The sequence below is a fragment of the Atractosteus spatula genome, chromosome 12 (assembly GCF_055471065.1).
Source record: "Atractosteus spatula isolate fAtrSpa1 chromosome 12, fAtrSpa1.hap1, whole genome shotgun sequence".
Taxonomy (NCBI): Eukaryota; Metazoa; Chordata; class Actinopteri; order Semionotiformes; family Lepisosteidae; genus Atractosteus; species Atractosteus spatula.
This window is the reverse complement of record NC_142717.1, coordinates 39,332,803-39,354,170: the sequence shown is the minus strand read 5'-3', so window position 1 is coordinate 39,354,170 and position 21,368 is coordinate 39,332,803. Positions and strand designations below refer to the sequence as shown.

Here is a 21,368-nt window from a genome sequence, read left to right as displayed (position 1 = left end):
TTCTCAGCTCCACTCGGTGATGTTTTGAAGTTAGTCTACCGGCCTTTCCGCAAATCAAACATGCCGTTTCCTGCTATCCTCTATCCCTGCCAAAGGCTTGTACACATGAGAACGGCCTTCTGAGTTACAATAAATGTTCAGAAGCATGTTTAGAAAAACACCAAGTGGGCGTGTATCTCAATGCAAAATGTATAGAATATACTTGGGAACAGGCAGCAGGTTTATTCCATGCTGAAAAGAAAAGTAAGGAAACGGAACGTTTCAGCTGTGGAGCTTTCTTCAGGTGTGACACACCTTTCTTTTCTTTTGAGCACTGAATAAACCCACTACCTGTTCCTTTGCAGCCTACGCATGCTGACGCAGCTCCCTACTAGAATATACTTGGTATGGGAATACTAGTTTTATCACAGAACGTAGCTCCCACTTTTTGCAGTTGCTCTGAAATGTCACATACTCTAAAACATGGAAGTTTTTTTTTTCCTGCAAGCACAGGGCTTACCCTACACAGTGAAAATACAAGAACTGAAGGAAAGATGACACAAGCCGACTGAAGGATATGGGAATCTGCTCGAAACACAAGTCACACACAGCATTACAGCACAATCTCATGCTTTTTAAATACTCGCAGGACTTTTGTCAATGGGATCAAACCCTACTATCAAGAGTTTTCAGGCAGATTTGATATAATCCTTAAAACTAAAGAAAACCAGCATTCAAGATGCCATAAATGGATGTATTAAGAGAAATTTAAAATATATAATTATGGAGCTTGACCTACCTTCTTACAACACTGTGAGCAAACTGGCCTATATGGGACAGAAAAAAAAGAATTTCAAATCCAAAACTGTACATTAACTTCCTCACTTAAACATGGTGCAATGCTGGTAAATGTGTTAAACTATCATTAAAATTGGTTCTGTAAGTTGAAAATGATATGACCAAAAAAAAATAATTTTCACGTAAATATTGATAATTTTGCAGGCAATTCTCATCCCCCAAAAGTCCATGCCCAGGTTTCCAGCCACAGACAACAGATATAATGACTGAGACCGCTGTACAAACAGCTCCTGACTGATGTGCGTCACTGACACGCGTCGACTGCGCACAGCTGGAGAACGATGAAGTGTGAAACGATTCTGCTCGCAACTTTCCATCCAGATGAAATTCAGAAAAGGAAAAAAATCTTTAATAAGGACACCGTCTATCCATGTTAACAAATACTTGACTTGCAAGAAGCTAGCCAACGGCCATATTATCACCCTGCAACTCACAACTGACAACCCACCGAAGCTCAGCAGATGTGAGACCTCCTGGGAAAGCTAAGGTTGCTGTTGAAAGAGGTGTTAGTGGGACCAGTAGGAGGCGCTCACCCTGCAGTCTGTGTGGGTCCTAATGCTCCAGTATAGTGACGAGGAACTATACCGTAAAAAGGCGCCGTCCTTTGGATTAGACGAAAACGGAGGTCCTGACTCTATGGACATTAAAAATCCCAGGGTGTTTCTCGAAAAGAGTAGAGGTGTTACGCTGGCATCCTGGCCAAATATCCCCTTGGCCTTTACCAACCATGGTCTCCTAATAATCCCCATCTCTGGACTGGCCTCATCACTCTGCTCTCTTCCTCACTGATGGCTATTGTGTGGGGAGAGTACTGGCACACTTGGGTTGCCAGTAAATCACCCAGGTGGGGCTGCACACTGGTGATGGTGGAGGAGAGTCACCATTACCTATAAAAACGCTTTGAGTGGAGTGTCCAGGCAAGCGGTATGTAAATGTAAGGAATTATAATTATTGACTCCATCCAGAGCATAATGACCACTCATGACAGGACAGAGAAACAAGACAAGGTGCCCAACTCTCTTCGCCACTGACTCCTGTGATGGACCTTGGGAATCACAAGATGAAGTAGCCAATCAAACCTACCCTGAAGGTCACTGGGACTTTGGAAGAAATGCTGTCACATGCAATGGCCACAAATCCCAGATATCTCCAGGCAGCAGTGCTAATGCCCACACCACTGCCTGAGGATACCGAGTTTAACATCTATACGTTTCTGACTTTATATGAGAAATCTTCAAAGCAGGCATCACTTTTAGTGTCAGCACCTCTCACTGGGAGGCCAGCTGAGGTCAAACGAACAGGTTACTCCCATCATAGACTTCCATAACTAAGTGAATTACCTTTTGCAAAACTGGCAGGTGTAGGACCAAGTGAAGAGGGAGAATCTTTTTGTTCGGCAGCAGAAACACAGCTGCAGGAAAAGAAATCGAAATGGTCATTTCCGATCAGCACATGCCCCAGTGCTGCCAGATTCCAAGTACGTCACGGATCAGCCCACAAGAAATGCAGTCTTTTCTTTTCCTTTGCTATTTTTAAGAGGCGGTCAATTTAAGTTTTCTCATTTGTACTTTTTTTGTATTACTTTCAATTCAATTATTATTTCAGAGCACATTACACAAACAAAAAGCAGCAAGGGGACTGCTTTACCCTATAAACATTTCCAAATCCATTTTTTCCTTTCTTTTTCTACACAAATAACTATTCAAAAATTTGTGTCCAGAAGAACTATGCCTGTATTATTTTAGTACTGCATTGCATTTGGCAATATCTGCATGAGAATGTTAGTTTAAAGCCCCACTTTAATAAAGGAAAAAAAACCCACAAAGTGCAAAATTCAAAGTATTCATATCTAAACCCTAACAGGAGAGCTACAAGCTTTCTCACAAGTGTTTGAAATGTGTCTCACCTTGCCTTTCTTCAGTGCATTGTAAACATCCTTGTACTGCTGGAACTTCTCCAGCTCAGCCTTCACCAGAACCTGCCTGATGTGCATCACCTCCTCCACTGTCAGGGCCAGGCACTCCACTGGGTAACAGAACTCCTCCTGAAACACACAGGCCTCGTCACCATGACAACCAGGGCTTAGCTCTTGAGCCTGGGCTTCAGCTGTCCAGGCCAGCAGCTCAGGGTCCCACAGTAAGGGAAATGGCTTTCAGACTGACCTCAGATGACAATCCCTATGTGTCAGGGGAACCAAAGAAGGCTATCAAGTGATATTGGATAAAGGCTTGTATTCATCGCAACATCGTAATCGTGCAGGAAATAAAAGAAACATTTAAAACAGCCTTATTAGCCATAAAGTTTTCTCGTGTCTAGTATTTTTTGCAGAAGAAAAAAAAATCAAGTTTCATTGCTTACACTTACCGATGAATTGCAAAAGTATTTTGAAAGCCGGGAATGTCAGTGCAGTAAGAAATTTAAAGATAAAATTGTCAAATGATTCAAAACGTGTATAATAAAATAGAAAAAAGGAAAAATGTGACTGTTACATCAGACTGTCGAGCTACTGGGGATGTCACAGTATACGATTTTCACAGTCTACCACAGTGTAGACTGCAAAAGCCCTGAAAATTAAACCACTGGAGTTGAGTCCCATTCATTTCAGTCTGCTGGCAAACTGAACTCCTGCTTCAAAATGCGCTTGAATGTACTGTGGTGGTATGACACAGCAGCCTCTATGCATTTTTAGCAGTCACAGATCATTTCGGGATCTGGGCTCGATCTGGTTGAAAAGCCAAGTTTCACATTTACATAATTTTGTCACTGTATCCAACTAACATTTGAAATACAGCTCCCAAAAAGCTTCCCCTGGGAGTTACATACCGAAAGAAGAGATGGTTCAGAATTATGTTGCCTATTTAACGTGACCTAGAGCGAATGAGGTGATTAAATGCATGTTTAATGTATTATCAGTACAGAACAGATGTTCCTGACAGAAGCATTTTTTTTTAAAATCTCACATAATACACCTTTTTCTATCACTTAATGTTTCTTAAATTTCCACAGAATCCTGCGGGAACTGCTGATTAAGATGGAATGGATTTCTTTTCTACAATAAGGTAAAACTTCCATTACATTGTGGTATAGTGTACATTGGGACAGATGCCATATGAAATCTGTAGTAGCTACTGATTACCATGTTTTATCAGTCTGTCCTTTGTGGGACCCAGGCTGCCATGCCACATGTGATTTCACTGGTAAGAGAAATCCAGACTCACAGGGTAGAGTCAGGAAAAGTCTCCTGCGTTACAAGTAGATCACCACAACCAGCACAGCACACCCAGAGGCTGGAAAACCCTGTGCTGACAGACACCTTCACCATCAGCTGACATCATCAAAGCTACTGTACAGGAGTCCCCATGCAGGCTTTTAGAATATTGCTCCATTTCCCCAGGGTAAAAAAAACGTGTACCAGGAAGTAGCATAAAACTAAAATGAGATTTCTATCAATTTAATGTTTATATTATACCTGAAGAAGCCACATAAAAAAAACAGAAAAAAGTGCTGTGGTATTAACTGACCTTTCAAAAGTAATCAATTATGCGAAGACAGTATTCATGAAAGGACATCTCTTATCATTCTTGATAAAAAAAGGTTGAGGTAGTTTATTTCACTTCTCCAATATCTACTCTCAGTTGAATTTTGAGGTCTGCAATTTGATTGTTACAATACACTGTGTTCAACATCAGACTTAACTGCAGTATTCAGTATAACCTGAGCCCCTTTAATTGTTTTTTTGTGTGTGGGGGTGCCTTAAGGGCAAGGAAACAGGAACAGCCCGCAGACGACTGAAGGCCTCCGAAGTGACATGTCCATTACGATGACTGTGTGTATTGCAGAAGATCAGTTGGTTGCAACAGATGCAGAACTTCAAACCAAGACCAGCAGGCCTTTTGGAAGCATGTGGTACTGTATGCATATCCAAATTGTTGTAACATAGTCAAAGAGAATGTCTTAATTACATTTAAGGATTCAAGAGAAAAATATGCCTAAATTATGAATATGTTCTTTTCCTGAAGACTGCATACACACATGCAGTACTTATCTACAGAACAATTCTTTTACTCTGGGTCAAGAACATTTAAAAACCTTTTCTTGCTCAAACTACAATGCGATGCAGCTAAACATAGAAAAGGAGATAATTTCACACCCTTAGCTTCCCAGCACATCTAGAGTTATAGTTGCCAACATGTGCTTCACAGATTCCAACAATTAAACAACTGCAATTTGCTGTAAAGGCTCTTACTGCGCATTTTAGAAAGATAAAATCTCACATCTCTTGGATCTCAACATATTGGCAACTATGGTTTGCAAACACCCTTAGTTAGGTTGTGTACAAGCTGGAGTAATGCAGAGATATGCATTGTGTTAGTATCCCAGGAAAAATGGAGGTTTACAGGACATACCGGCTTATTCCTGCTGTCCATCTCAACACGCTCCTGATCATTGGGATAAATGACACACGTAAGCAGCACATACTTAAGCTACCGATTGAGCCACACCCCTCAAAGCCTCCTTGTAGTGGTACAATCAAGGGATCTTGCCAGAGAGAAGCATCTCAAATGCAAGAGTTGCATTCCCTGCCCTTCCTGGAGGTCAAAGAAGTGACCATGTGATTTATTTTCTAGAATGAAGTATTTCTTGGGGTTCACTTTTGTAACGGAACCCCAGGCCGAGCAGTTTGCTCATCCTCACTGCAACCAAATTCGAAGAACTGGAGAGTCAGAGCCATCAGAAGCGCCACTATAAAGTAGATAAAGCAGTTGATTATCCTGAAGGTTGAAGGTAGCAGCCTATCGCAGAAGCACAGGGCACAGGGCGGGACAGAGGGCTCTTCCCTGTCCGGAGACGACTGTTCTCTGCTGCCCCATTCATCTCGGGGGCCACAAAGAAACGGGCAACTTCGAACAGTCAATCAACAGTCAATCAACAGTCATCGGGCCGTGGGAGAAAACAGCACGCTCAGTGAAAACCTGCACCAACCTGCGCAGTTCATGAAAACTCCACGCAGGCAGACGCCCAGGGCTGTAATTGAACTCAGGACCTGAAACTGCCAGCCACCATATAATTGTGCCGCCCCCAAAGGCTTTAATGTATTTTAGATGAAAAGAGTTGTTCTTTTTTGTGAAACGGCAAAAAGTAGTATAGGTATTTGTATAGCAGGGGTTATCATTCTTGGAATGAGGCTGTGAGATTATCCATATTGGGGAAAAAATGTAAATGCTAGTGTGAATGACTAAAAAATGGCAAAAGACACATACACAATGAATAATAAACAATGATATTTAACATTCTTGCCAAACACTAATTTGTTCTTAGAGCCATTTTTATTTGGCAGGTTGGAGTTGATAAAAAAATCTGTGCTGTTCAGAAAAAAAAAGCTTATGCCAAAAACCTTAACTCCCCTGTTATTTTGTGTTACTTTTCCATTTTCTATCCCTCATATTCCTAGCGTAGTGTCTTACACTCCATTGTGTTTTTCACAAAAGATAGGAGTGCACAAGGATTTACTGTTACTGTCTGGTTATAATATTTCAGAGAAGTCCTGAATGCAGAGACTGATTTCCATTAGCGTTCTGCGGAAAACGTTCCTTCCTGTATTGCTGGAGTGGGAACTGCAGCTAATGTGCCAGTTTCTTCGGCTCCCAGAAACAATTGGACAGCTGGAGCTCTTCCATAATCCTCACTGTTCCCCCAGATGGCAGATAACACCCCAGTAGAGGGTTAGAGGGGATGGTAAACCTTGTTCTTTCTCTCCAACACATTCAGCAGCTCACCTACACTCTTATCATTTACAGTCACAGAGATAAATAAAGAACTACAATTCTGTGATAATGACCACTCAGCTGTTCTCACGTCTGGAAACAATGCATTGTTGCAATTAATGGTCAGTCACCAATTTAAACACATACTGTACATTATGACTTTGCCTTAAGTACCCATATCTAAATGTGACGGCCATTATTATACTTGTAGATTATGCATCTTGAATAGATATTTCCTGATGTATCACAAATAACGTAACATTAAGGATGTGTGAAATTAAAGAATATCACTCTTTTGTGTTAAGATCAAAGTTAAAACTCTGCATCCTTATAAAACATGCTAGATTACCAGCATTGTAGTATTATTCACTGTTGGTGCTCTGTATAAACAGCATTACACTGATTATGGAGAACAAGACTACTATTTATTTTCACACTAAAATCTCTTCAGCACTGTGGCAGGATCAGTAGCAACAGGCTTATTTACCAACTCAGACTTCAGTGAGGACAAACTCATTAGGGTCACTGCTTTCTTCCCCAAATCCAGGCTCTCTGGTAACAGTCCTTACTGCTATAGCTCAAATCAAGCAAAGAAAAGCAGGTTGTTTCTGTTTTTGAAAAGACGGCAGTGATGGTGTTGATCATATTACCCCACAGCAAAGAATGATCAATCATCAGATTGACAGTGCCACCTAAGCTTGTGAGTTTTGCACACAGCAACAGAGCTTAGGCGTCGACGTGATCAGAAAGCAGAAAGAAGCGAGAGAGCGGTGGATTCTAAGCCAGTGCTACATCAAAGAGGCAAACCTTTCTGCGTTTCCACCTGCTGAAGAAAACTCCCTCACACAGAGAGTACACAGCCCCCACTACACCGAACACAGACGCCTCAAAAGGATGCGAGCTCAGGAAAGAGACTGTCTGCAGAGCCGAGTTACTGGGGCACAATGGGATCCTTGGAAAAAAACCCAATATCCTTGTGACCTGAGCAATAGACATAACGAGGGAGGGGTTTAGTCAGAGATACGGTCACGTCATCTTCATGCATTCTTACACGATCGGCACTAGATTCTGTTACTCGCTGCTCAGAGGTAAGTGGCGACACCAGACTTTTTAGCAGGAATAACGGTGACCTACACATGCTTCTCATCATGTACGAAAACAGGCTGCCCTGGACTCAAGACAACAGCAGAACAACAATATAATGCAGAAAAGGGCAACATTACAACTGAAATGTAATTCGTAAAATCGTCAGACAAAAAAGGTGAAGTGGCCTCTTGCTCTGTTTGGTGCAGGCTGTTTCTGTTCAGAGGTTAACAGCTTTAGTTTGGCAGGCCTGCTCCTGCACTACTAAAAAGCAAGGCATCCTGGAAACCCAAGTCGCAAAACCGACCAATCCTTATTGGGTTTACGATGCATGTCAGCCTGAGGTACTTACAAGAGACTTGGAGCTCTGCCGCGAAGGGGGCATGAACTGCCGTACGTTCGTGGGGGTCTCCTTTTCGATGGAGTGCCTCCTCTGGGGGGGCTGGCGTCTCTCGGGCTGGGGGGTGGAGGAGATGGGCAGGAACTTCGGAGGAGCTGGAGAGGCGACAGAGACAACCGGATCTTGTCCCCGAGATTGTAGCACGAGAGTGACAAGGTTGTGCAAGGGGGAAAAAAAACGGTTAAACTTACAAATAATTCCTAAAAGGAGACAATACCAAGGACGAAATAACTCCTGGATTCAACATGCATCCCACGCAAACACGCAGTCTTGGTGGATTTTGGTTTATGTAACAAAACAGGCCAGCTCAAAACTTGACCTGTAATGATGTTGCGGTTTCCGTTTTGGCTCAGGATTTGATCAGGCCTTTAAATGTTAAGGGCTAGATGAGAAGTGTGGAAGTTGAAATCTGAATTCCTGTAAATGAAAATGTTAGATATTCATTTGATATCCCCCTGGGCTTCTGTTCAGTACACCTACTCGACACAGCGCTGCAGAAACGCTCTGTGTGGGTGCACATTGCCAACGCTGCAGTGTTATGCAAGAGAAAAAAGGCTCACTTTTTCTGCCGACAGCAGAGTCGGGAGACATGTCATCCAGCTGCGATGTGGACATACTGGAGCTACTGACAGACATCCGAGTGGTCTCCTCCTGGAACACAGGCACCGAGTGAACACAAGCGCAGTGGGAAATAAAACATTTCTACACTAAGACCTGTTTCATTTTAAGATGCTCAGTGTTGAGTAAATGCACAAAGGAATGCTTGCGTTGTGACTATGCTGTTGATTGTTTCATTGTCTCTCATTCAGTTGCGTTTCCTTTGTTTAAAAAAAGGTAGAAGCCTTGGTCAAACAAGACACCATGACAACTGACAACACGACTTGTTCTGGGCTTGTAACTAGGAGGTTGTGGGTTCAAATCCCAGCTGAAACACTGCTGTTGTACCCTTGAGCAAGTAGCTTGAGTACCTGAATTGCTCTGGGTAAATACCCAGCTATGTAAATGGGCACAAATTCAAGACCGTTTGAATAAAATACACATTTGTAATTACGCCCATTTGTAATGGGAATAAAAGGCTTGAAACACTCCACTGCTGCAGGCTGGTATACCTCTGAGTCAGAGCTGTCCAGCTCTGCGAGGGTTGGTGCTTTCAGCAGCCTCTTCCTCTGGATGGTTGCCTGAGCCCCGCCCACCCCATTCCGCTGACTCTGAGCTGGCAGCTTTCCATTGGCCAGCGCACTGGCTCCGCCCCTTCGGGGAGGTTCTGGAGTGGAGGACACATCTGCAAAAAAAACATACGATTTACATTCCAGCTCCTCCATGCCACTGGGGCAACAGGCTTGAGTCCTACCCCTAAAGGCTGTAGTGTTTAAAAACAAACCCTATACCCTAAACGCTTCTTCCTTTCTGTCCTATGTGAAGCAGCTCTTACGCTTGCACAATATTCCTTCCAAACCTCTTTTTTTTTTAATGTCAACTACTGTACTTGAGTTACAGAACCACAGAAAACATTCCCGACTGATGACCTATGCTACGCCTTTAAAAGCAACATTTATGCTGCCTGCACTCTTCAAAGCAGGGTACACAAGGGGTATCAACACATCCTGAGCACCGATGCATATTGTCCCCTAAACACTGGGACACCCACACAACAATGAACACTGCAGGTCTTGGAAGGCAGAGGGTACTTGAAGACAACGGGCCTACTGCGATTCTTTCCTCATGATGTACTGCAGGCTTTTGGCAATGTCAAACCAACCCATCCCCTCAGCTCCCATGGATACACGCCTTTGGGGCATCAGGGGCTTAAAAGCCACCAAAAAAAAAAAAAACTAACAGTTCGAGCTTGGTCCACAAGGGTTTAATCAGAAAACATACGAACCAAGACGTTCGTATGTTAGTGGGGCCAGCAGGGGGCACTATGTGAGTCCTAATGCCCCAGTATAGTGACGGGGACACTATACTGTAAAAAGGCGCCGTCCTTTGGATGAGACATAAAACCAAGGTCCTGACTCTCTGTGGTCATTAAAAATCCCAGGGCGTTTCTCGAAAAGATTAGGGGTGTAACCCTGGCGTCCTGGCCAAATTTCCCTTGGCCTTTACCAATTATGGCCTCATAATAATCCCGATCTATGAACTGGCTTCATCACTCGGCTCCCCTCCCCACTGATAGCTGATGTGTGGTGAGCGTTCTGGTGCACTATGGCTGCCGTTGCATCATCCAGGTGGATGCTGCACATTGGTGGTGGTGGAGGGGAGTCCCCATTACCTGTAAAGCACTTTGAGTGGAGTGTCCAGAAAAGCGCTATATAAATGTAAGGAATTATTATTAGATCCTTTTACACATTCAAGGGTTATCTTCTCTAGCTGAATTAAAAGCTGACTGAACGGACTAATTACTTTCACACAGTCCTCAAAGCAGATATAACAATTTTCTAAGAAATGGTTGATTTTTCCTACAAGGAGCATCTGACATTCAGAGAGCTCCAGGACAGCTATTCCTTTCCAAGTACACAATCCCAGTCCTGCTGCAGCTCTATCACATGATCATGCCACTAGGTGGGATTTATCAAAGAGAAGGACATGAAGTTCCCTGCACAGTCCCTCACTGAGCCTGGGCATCTTATGATCTGCAAACAAAGAAGGCACGTTGCAAACATTACTGAGATATTACTCACTTGGAATAAACTAGACTAAAAGACCACGGAGAACTAGAAAAAGCAGGACCCAATCTCCTTCACCAGACATCTGCCGCCAGCTCACCACCTTAAGATGTCTTAAGCTCATAACATTGATATTCTTTGCCTACATATATTTATGGTTGTGCATGAAACCTGGATTGTAGGACCACGAATTTGCTGTGAGATGAACCATTGAGAGCACAGGCTGTAGATTTCCACCATTTGCTTTCTACGCATCGCACAACAAAGAGACATTAAACAATTGTGCAAAAATGAGGTCTGGGGTGCCACGGGGCGAACAATTTCTTAATTGCAGGAAAAAATATGCGAGATGGCCAAAGAAGACACCTGAACAGGAACCGGAGTCTCATAATAACTACACACTCTGACCAGCGCATTGCTTTAAGAAGTAGAGAAACAAGGTACAAACACTATAGAAAGTAATCTTTTTGACCTTCGTCTGAGTACGGAAACAAGCAAATGAAATATTTCCTAATGACATCAGTTAACTTTTATATTGGCACCAAGATACATGTGTAGACAACTAGAATAAGAACAAACCTTAATACTATGCCTAATGTCAGAAATAATACCGATTGACATTGGTATCTACAGTTCAATAGACAGGACGCCAAATGTTTCTTAAATAGATTGGGAGCGTCATGGGATAATTACCTTACTTCACTGACTCAGGAGTGAAACATGATCCAAAGGATACAAAGAGAAACTGCATGGTGTACTTAAAACCGAGAACAAGAGACGTTTCCTTATACAAACAGGGTGGCTAGGGTTTAATCTCTGTCCTCTGCTTAAATCCCCGATGCTGGTCTATTGTAAATGCAATATATTGCAAAAAACAACAAGGTGGATGTGGTTTGGCAGGATTATGGGTTCAATCAAGCCCTCCTAAGACATCCCTGGATGCCGTATCTTTTCAGATGTGTTGTTAGCTCTGACAATTATTGACACACAAAGCTGCAAGACATTAAGATTATGGAGTGTACATTTCTGACATATATTAACCCCCCCCCTCCCCCCCCAAAAAAAAGAGTTAAAATAGAAAACTATCCTACAGAAGGTCAAAATACTTTTGAAAAATTGATTCCAACACCACGTGAGCAGGCCAACAAAGGGAAAGAGGCATGAATTCCGAGCCATGAGGGCATTTAAAGGTTTGATCTGCGTGCTGTGTACACGCTGAGGAAGATGACAGCTGTTGTGTGGAATGTTTGCAAAGAGGCACTTCTGAGTAACTGGAAGGTGGGGATAGCAGTTGTCATAACATGCTGATATCGCACTACATGTGGAAAGCTTTATGAAGGTTTTAAATACACGTACAAGAGTCTCTCTCTTTTAATGTAAAAACAATTGACAGGAGCTAAACCCTAAAAATCCACAGAATATAGCAGACTTTTGTGCCTCCCTGTTATCATATCCTGAAAAGCCTTTTTGTATGAAATAAGGGCTTTTTAAAACTTTGCTAAACTGCACTGTGAAATCTCGCATCCCGTCAACATTTTTCAACAAATTTTCTGGCAAACATTCACCAGATGTTTAAAGGGATCAGAAAATAAAGTTTTTGGTCAAAAACGGGCAATCAAAGGGGAAAAAAAAAACTTTAAATCGACAATGTCTACATGGGGACTGTTAACCCTTCCAAAAAGTCTGCATTCCTGTTTAATTAAGCAAGTTACTTTAAGGGGGCACCACAAGTAATAACACAACTGCAGAATGTGAGGTTATGAACGAGAGAAAGCTATTCGGCCCACCTATTGACAAACTCTCAAATATGGACTGTGGGGATTTGTCAGCTTTCAGCAGCTACCTAGCAGTGAGTGAGTGATCACCCTGAGCCACACCACTTGGGTTGCCAGGAAGAGTTTGGCTGCTAGTGGGGGTCTCCATGGCAACACACTTGGTGCGCAGGGCCCAGTCCACCTCAGGCGCAGGTTTCGTCTGGCTTCTGCTCCAGGGTCAGGAGGTGCTGTACGACATGGGGAGCACACTTCCCGATGCTCGGCTGACGCATGTCTGGCCCCTCTGAGTTTCTGAGATCCAGGAGAGGCGGCAGGGCCAAAAAGAGGCCCAGGCCCCAGCCCTGGTTGTGGGCATCCTTGACGAGGGGCACACAGTCCTTGCACGCATTGACAAGCACACAGGACTCTCAGACTTTACATATTCACATCATACCAGCAGTACTCAAAGATGTAACAGCGTTCGCATACCAATTGTTTTCTGTTGAACTTGGCTGCTTTCACGACGAGAAGGCCTTTCTCCTTGTGAGTATAACAAAGCAGCCCCCCCCCCCCCCCCAATGGTGGCCAAAAACTCATAAAATCTTGTGCTTTTTCAGCTTTATTCTCATGTTTAATTCAGTTTAACTTAGATGGTTGTTTTGTGCATAACAATTTGCCAAGGAAAACAACAACAGAGTACATCTAGTAAAGTCGGGTTCGATTTTAAAAATACCCTACACAGACATCCCACCACTGCAACAATCATGCCCTTCCTGAACCAGGAAGTAAAGCAAAGCACTTAGTGGTTCTTCACTAGTGGAATTTCAGCCAATTCTCCACAGTTTTAAATAGCTGCTTTGTTATTACTTGGGGTAAACACACCACGTTTACAGGAAAACATTGTCTTCTGGTCCTCTTTTTTTGTCGGCTTTTCTTTCTTTACAGAAAAATCAAAAACCAGAAATGCGGTCAAAATTCATATTTTTGAAGGACCATTTCATCCAGGGTTCTCAGGTGAAATTCCTGCAAGTCCTATTGTCTTTTGGATTTTGTTCTAACCTAAGCAGTCACCTAAACAGTTAAATAGTTGGTACTGTTCAAAGTTTTTTTGTTAAAAATAATGTGTAGTGACTGGCTTTGGTATTCTCTGCATTTGTTTGATGCAACCAATACAAACGTTTTCACATATTTAACTGCAGCAAAATGGTCAATTAAAGATAACAGTGGTGCAATTTCCCTGAGTCAGTCCCAGCAAAGTACTGCAATTCTACCGAATACCTCTGAAATCACTCATTATCTCAAAACGCTCCAGACCTGTAAAAAGTATAACTGATGTCTGGTGGTTACTCATTACTTGTACCACAAACCAGTTGTGGTTGTGTGGGGTTAATCCATCGGAATGTAAAAATAAGATATTTCCTTGAAAACTATATCAGAATGAATCCTGCAGACTTTTCCAGCCAGTACAACTTTACAGTTTCTGGGAAGCAGTTGCTCCTCAGGCTTCCCCAACCTCAACCAACAGTACGAATGCAGGACATATGACAATAACATGACTGAAGGCAAAAACAAAAAACTTTGTTTTGAACAGTACGTTCCCAGGCAGACAATCCTTAGCACAGGACACACTGGACGAATCGGCCAGAGTGCAGGCCACAACACAGACAACCCACTCACGACACAACCCGATGAGTGGACAGCGTGATGGATGCCGGTTATTCTTCAAGCACTAGTCACAGAACATCAAGTCCATCACAGGGGTTAAAACTGGTATCAGCAGGTAGTTGGTTGCATGTCTCTACTCACTGCTGGCATTTCTTTGCTCACAAAAGAGAATTATAAAGTGGTGTTCTCTCGAGGCTGTGCTTCTGTGATGCAGGATTTTGATTGTGACAATAAATAAATAGGGTGTAAAATCAATCCTCTGAAATGATTCCTGCAAGGCTCAAGCCAGCAGTGGTTTGTACAGGAACTCCTAGAATGGAGTTCAAAACCTGAGACAGCCAAACAAGTAAAGGATGGAACTTAAATACTGAACCTGCTGGAGGAATTGGAAGATTCTGAGGATCAAGAACTGCCTCAGAATGGCACAGGGTATCTGTAACAAGGGAATAGAGGCTTCTGTATTATCTGACTCATTCCTATACTGTAAATGCAGAAGCCCCAAACTTCTTTAAAGAAGAGTGGTGCATTTTAAAATCTCTAAAAAGTTCTCATGATTCTTATTATTTTTGGTTGAAACCTCAAAGGCAGTATCAAATGTTCTTTCAGGCAACTGTGCTTTGTGAGCTATCATTAATGTTTCATACAAGATTGACAAATTAAAAATAATTAAATGCACCAAGCAATCCAGGAAGGGTGGGCTGTAAGTTCACAAGGAACCTTAAGGAGATTTTACTGCTGATCCAAAACGTACTCAAACTTCTGTGATCGGTGCTTGACCAAGTGCTACAGCCTGAAATGATGCTGGTGTTGCAAATCCTTACCCCCCACAAACGTAAGCATGAAATGGGCAAAGCACTTTATCATGGACTGGTACAAGCACAGTAGCCAGGAAGGGTCAGGTAACTTAAGAGATCTTTACCTGACAAGTCAAAACTGTAAGACATGCTAAGCGGTCGTATTACTGCAAGAAAAACAGTGGGAATGTTAGAGTGGCACAAATTTAATTAAAACAGAAAAATAAATCATCATGTACTGTAGAAGCAACTCGTTTAAACAGGCAAATCGATTGGTAAAAACTGGGCTGAACGACCCCAGAAAAAAATAAAATCAAAGAATTATTTTGTCTCAACAAATCCCTTTTGGATTCAACTTGTCCTTTCAATTTTGTATTGCAGCAGGATTCTAGAGATCTAACAGAGTATATTAAATAAACAGGTGAACGCAGAAAGTGTGTGATTCTCAGTTAAGGGCTTAATCATGAAAATGCACAACAGCACAAATCACCTATTTATATCCTCAAGAAAAGCAAAGTTTCAGTGTAATATTAAATAAATATTTCTGGAAACAAGGCTCACAAATTCTGCTTTAAAAAGTCCAAACTAGCTTATCAAGGGTACTAGCATCAAGTCAAACATGCATTCAATTCTGGTCATTCAACAAAGAAAACATTTGTAAGATATAAACCAATTAAAATGGTACTATTTAAAATAGTCGGGGTCTTACCAGTTCTGTAGGAGATTGTAACATGTAGACCCTTATTAAACATTTCAGTTATTAAAAAATGGGTGAACACTTCAGGTGGATTTTTAAAAAATTCCTTGTTAAAAAATATTTTTATCAAATTCTTATGCATGCATTAAACCAGGAGAAATTAATTATACAGCTGTCAATTTAACTGCTTAATTGTAATGAAAAGATCCAGAAAGGATTGAAAGAGACAAAGAGATTGAGCATCAGTTTCACGATTGAACAGTGGTTCCCAATACTAGCCCTGAGGAACCCCTTAATCTGCTTGCTAAACCTTCTTGACTACCTAGTTTTAACAACAATTCTTGGCTTAAAAAATACCCCAACTTTAAGTGCATTGGTTCCCGCAACTTCAGAACACATTCTCTCCTCAGTGGCTTCAGAGTTTTACGCAGGTCCAACTGGTCACATTTCAGCCAGCATACTGAATGTGTGTAAGGGGGAGGGATACCAGTTTTCGAACCCATCTGAAGTTTTTAAAATCTGAAAACAAGTTTAAAATTAGGCCTCCAATGGAAAATTGAAGCCAGTTAGCCTACGGTAAAGACCTCAGCTGGAACAGAAAGCAGAAGACACAGTGGGCCCTTCCAGGCCCAGGGCTGGGAACCACTGTAAAGAGAGCCCACGTCATGGAAAGGGTGAAAGTGGTCGGACAGCCAAGTGGCAGAGAATGGCAGCGGTCGCAGATCAATCCAAAGCCCTGATCTGCACAACTTTCACGTCATGTACTCAAAGCATGCTTTGAGATTCTAGTATTGGCACCACCCTTCACCATTAACAGCTTTGACAAGATGCCATTAAACTGGATTTTTATTACTGGATTCAGGTGAACATCTAGCAACATGTTATCAGGGTGTTGACCAACGCAGATAAGCCTGAATTCCAGCATTAGGCAGAACAGATAAGTTGCTAAACCTTTCTATTAACATATGACTGGCAGCCCCAAGCTGATTACACATGTACTGGACACAAAGCATACAAATGCACTGGGAACCACCTAGGGAGCACCACAATAGCAGAACCATTTGGATCCATAGCATGACAAATCACATTTCTGAGTGCACTACCAAAGACCAATCCACCGCTTGGGGCAGACTCGGACAGTTAAACAGATGCTAAGTACATAATTTATTCTTCTTCTGCCCTCTTATCATCTGCACCATGAGATTTGTGACCATACTGAGAGTCATTAAAATGCCAACAAATGCTATGGGCTCCCACACTCTGTGGCTGTGTTTCTGACCTCTATCGGTGTTCGATCGCATTGATCCACCCTTCCGCGCGGGGGTCCGGGTGGGCAGCTCACCTAGCCTGCTCCTCCTGATCTCGTCGGGGGAGACGGGACGCAGCTTCCTCTCCGCCTTGATCTCCTCCAGGATGCGCTCGTGCAGGCTGCGGGGGCGCGGGGGGTGGGGCTTCAGCTTCCGGGCCGCCACCTGAGCACAGACAGGCCGCGAGACAGTCAGCCCGCCCTCTCAATAGGCCACTCCCATTAACCACCACCTCAGTGCTGCCCCCTGCTGCTCGGGTGAAAGGTTAACTAAACAAGCCATACTGCAGTCTGCCCGCTGGGACGTCAGCACTTCCCACCCTTCACAGCACATCTCCCTTCCTCTTCCTCTGTGAGAAAGGAGATGCAGCCCATTCCCTTTTGAAATGGGCTGCAGAATTTGGGATCCTGGGTTATTATGTGTAAGAAAGTCCACACATGCTGCTTTTTTTCCCCACCCAGGCAAACGAGGCAATTTCACATCCATTCACAGGGATTAAAAACGGGGTTTTAAGTAGTTTTCCGATGTTTAATACCAAGTAAAATTCACCCCTCCTAAAAAGCAGGTCGGAGGTAACTCTGTCAGGATATTCATGCCCAACATGCCTATTCATTCCAAAGACCACATGACATTATTCAACTTAATAATCATAGGCCAAAAACAGGGAAGTGGTTTTAATGACTTGAAATGTCCTCTTTGAATCGCTTTTCCATTGTATACAGTTACAGAATGTGACAAAGGCCACTGAAGGACTGTTTCCATGCAGCTTTGATCCAACCTTACGATCAAAAGGCAAACCGTGTTTACTCCTGGATTAGGCTGCAAAACTTTGATCCACCCGCCAATCGCAAGCCCTACATTTCTAACGCAGCCTCCCGCGTCTCCTGTGTTTTTGTTGAAAACCTGCCCCTGGGTGAAACGCATCCACTCCTCTTTGACGGGAAGGGACGGGGGTCCCTGTGAGGATGTGTGTACTCACAGGGTTCAGCGGAGGCCGGGAGCGGATGAAATCCAGGATGACTTCATGGGCGCTCTTCTTTAACTTGGGCGGGATGTTGCCGTTGACCTGTAACGGCACCAGCAGTGTCACAGAGTCAGGCGACACCTGCACGGACGCTGGGGCCATTGGCGTCGCTCATTTCGATACACCACAACAAGCACGCCAGAGCTTCCTGCTGCTGATGGCCATGCAGTTACGTGCTGAAGAATACCAGAGCGTACCTTGCACCCAATTCACAAAACACACTCCTGTTCTTGGAGAAGTGACAAGACAACTGAAAATATAGCAACAAAAAAAAAAATTAAAACTCCCCATGAAAAGAGTTTGATGAAATGGAAGAATGTGCTGTTTTCTTCTATGCCATTATGTTGGTTATCGGACTCTCCCAGAAGTCTGGCAATTGAGTCTTTTGTTTCCAATTCAACCGGAAACCTTCTAAAACTCTCCACACCCCTAATACAGCAGCAGTAGTGAGAACTGCGGGCCCAGCCCATTCACATTATTACTCTCTCCAGGTACTTGGACAGCACAGTTTGAAAATGGGGGTTTGTGAATTTATTGAACAGGAAACCAGCTGACATAGGTGAATACTAAACAGTAAGAAGAGGAAAGAATTTAAACTCAATCTCTTTAAGAGAATGAGACTAAAAGGGACTCCAAATGTTTCGTAACATTTAAATAATCATATAAGGTTTCACTCTAATACATAATTCTTAAATTTAATTCAAGCAAAAAAGGAACCTGAAATGTCTACAGGCCTGGAAGGCAACACTGTAACACGCAGGCCAACTCTACATGTTTTAGTTTTTGACAGCAAACACATGCCTTCAAAACTGGTTTTGCACGCCACCTTAAATGGTTATTTCCATTCTGAAAAGGAATTAAAACAAGTTACTACAGAGCGATTATGACAAATGCACTCCCTTGCACGACGGAATGCCCACACCTAACCTAGGATATATACAAAACAACAAAGAATTGAACTGAAAGGTAAACATTAATGCATACCATAAATATCCCATTGCTATCTTGTTTCAGTGAAATGTTGATTCTCCGGTACAGTGCATGCAATTGTTAACAACAACAATCCCTTGTTAAAAATAGATATTTTAACAATCAGTTTAAATGAACTGTATGTATTTTTATGGCTACACCAACCTGATAATGAGGTGTACATACAATCGCTAAATCTTTACCACTGCAAAGGGAAGGAAGACCATAAGTAGGACTGGATCCCTGCATTAGGACATTCATATGTACTGAAAACACTATCAACATTTTTACTAATTTGCTCGAGTCTCATGAAATCTACTTTAAAATGTCTTGTATGTGACGCATTAGAAACGAAAGAGGAAGAGGTACTTTGAAATTTTGTGAATTCTAAATTCACAGCAAGGCAGATAAAGAGTTTGAGAGAACTTTTCAAAAATATTTCGACATACTGTAAGCTTAACAGGTACGGGGGGCAGTTTTGATAAGTAAGGCCATGATGCATCTCAAAAGCAGGTGGGCTCAGCTGTAAGTCTGTCAGTGTCAAGAGAACCCGTCTTGTGTAAAAATGGGAAAACAAGGAGGGGCTTCACATGGTCCGGCGTGGAAGAAGGGCACGACACTGGCTGAAACTCACTCGGGACAAGCCGTGCCTGGGAAATTAGTGCGGCCAACGTGTCTTCAGGGATGGCAGGATGGCTGGCCTAACAGAGGGGCGAGGTGAGATGAGGGCGTGTTTAGGGCAAGACACACACGCTTCTGTGTAATGACACATATCCCAAACCTGAACCACGCTTGCACATTATCAAAGCAGATTACGGCATGTGCTCTATCTGTTGCCACCCACTGGGGTAACTTATTTTCGAGGGCATGCCGAAACACTTTCTTCAACGTTACTAATCTGCGCAGTAGATGCCTTTTGTCTCATCCCAAACAAGAACCCTTAACTAACAAGGAAAGAAGTTTAAAAAAAAAAGCAGTCCCGCCTGATGACGGCTCAAGTAAATGATGATGATGATGATGATCATGCAGGTCAGCTTGGCGGAGGAGCTTCCTGTAGCTGCTGAGTCTGTGTGCTGGACACACTCCAGGAATAATCTGTCGCCTCCGAGAGACAGCCTCACTGCGGGAGGGGAGTGGAATTCAGCTTCTGGCACTTGAAGTGGTCAGCTGAACCTTTTATTATCTGCTTTCATCACAGTCCTTGGGAATGAAAAGTAAGTGTCCTAAATTACTTTTCAAATATGAGGAATTTTTCTTATAAATGCCAGGAACAAGCTAGCTGACCACAGACTGTACAGAGCATCATTTGCCTGCGAGTGGATCTTAAGGATTTTATCAAATTCACTGTGTAACGCAGCTGGAATCGAATGTCCAGATGTAAATCCTACCTCCTTTGATGTCCTGACTTCGTTTAAGGATATTTCCTGTTCTCCCCTCGTATTAACGAGATACTACAGACATGCTTATTTAAAGTTAATCACAGCAGAGGAGGTGGAAAGTTCCTACATACTGTACATTGTGGTCATTGAACTCTGCTCTTTGAAACCGTTCAGTTCTGAAATCTGCCACCAGTGTAACTACTCCACCGTGTGGTCCCAGCCTTTGTGTAACAAACATTGGGTTTTGCCATTTTCTGGGATGAACAAATCCGTAAGATTGTACAGGGTGCGATAATACGCGCAATCTGCCACATTAACTCTGTGATGGGTCTGGAAAAGGTGGAAAGGTAGAGGATATTAAAAAGTCTTGACAGTTTAGGGTTTGCGACACAATTAACACGTCTGTTTCCACAAAGAAACCGTGTGATTTATTAAATGATCTAATTTTAACACCAGTACAAGTACAGGATTTATCAGTACAGGAACGGTTACAAACATGAGCGGGCCATGTGGTCCATCTAAGCCATTTGGTATTTAGTAGTTAATTGATCCAAGGTACAAGTCAAGGTACTGTCTCCAACAACATGGCTGGGTAGCTCGTTCCATTCCCCCACTACCCTAAATGTTGTTGCAATCTAGTTCCATTGTTTTTAAGTTATGGATCTGACACAAGATAAAATTCAACAATTTCTTAATCCGTTCCGACCAGTACTTTTGATCTTATTTAGGGGAGTCTGACTATAAAAAGAATACGCAAGTTGAGATGTCTGTCTATCATGCTTATCCAGCAAACAAAACACAGAATCTTCACGCAGAACATGTTTTATTTAAAACACTCTGCGGTATAAATGATCCATGCCTTCAACTTCAAGAACTTTAAGAAGTGCAAAAAACAATCCAAGCCTATCCAGTTTAAAAATCCATCACTGCCAGAGGTCCAGGCTGGGATTCCTCATTTCAGGAGTCACCCATTGACAAAAACGAAGATGGACGAAAAGCACAAGACGTGTCATTATCGTGGTGAGCCCTTC

General features: G+C 42.7%; 1 protein-coding gene across 8 annotated transcripts in view; it reads right to left on the bottom strand.

Moving 5' to 3' along the window:
* The window catches only part of spire1a (spire-type actin nucleation factor 1a), a 75,936-nt gene that overhangs the window by 6,927 nt on the left and 47,641 nt on the right, over positions 1-21,368 (bottom strand). Inside the window, exons 7-16 of one of the 8 annotated variants that reach the window (XM_088928969.1) lie at positions 17,945-18,031; positions 17,001-17,130; positions 9,195-9,367; positions 8,646-8,736; positions 8,038-8,207; positions 7,410-7,583; positions 5,244-5,276; positions 2,744-2,881; positions 2,178-2,248; positions 779-806 (exon numbers count right to left, since the gene is read on the bottom strand). In XM_088928969.1, the coding sequence (XP_088785095.1) occupies positions 779-806; positions 2,178-2,248; positions 2,744-2,881; positions 5,244-5,276; positions 7,410-7,583; positions 8,038-8,207; positions 8,646-8,736; positions 9,195-9,367; positions 17,001-17,130; positions 17,945-18,031 (1,095 nt within the window). Of the gene's footprint in view, positions 1-778; positions 807-2,177; positions 2,249-2,743; positions 2,882-5,243; positions 5,277-7,409; positions 7,584-8,037; positions 8,208-8,645; positions 8,737-9,194; positions 9,368-15,086; positions 15,129-17,000; positions 17,131-17,944; positions 18,032-21,368 lie in introns of all 8 variants that reach the window. The other 7 variants (XM_088928970.1, XM_088928976.1, XM_088928971.1 and 4 more) reach the window with 7 other exon arrangements.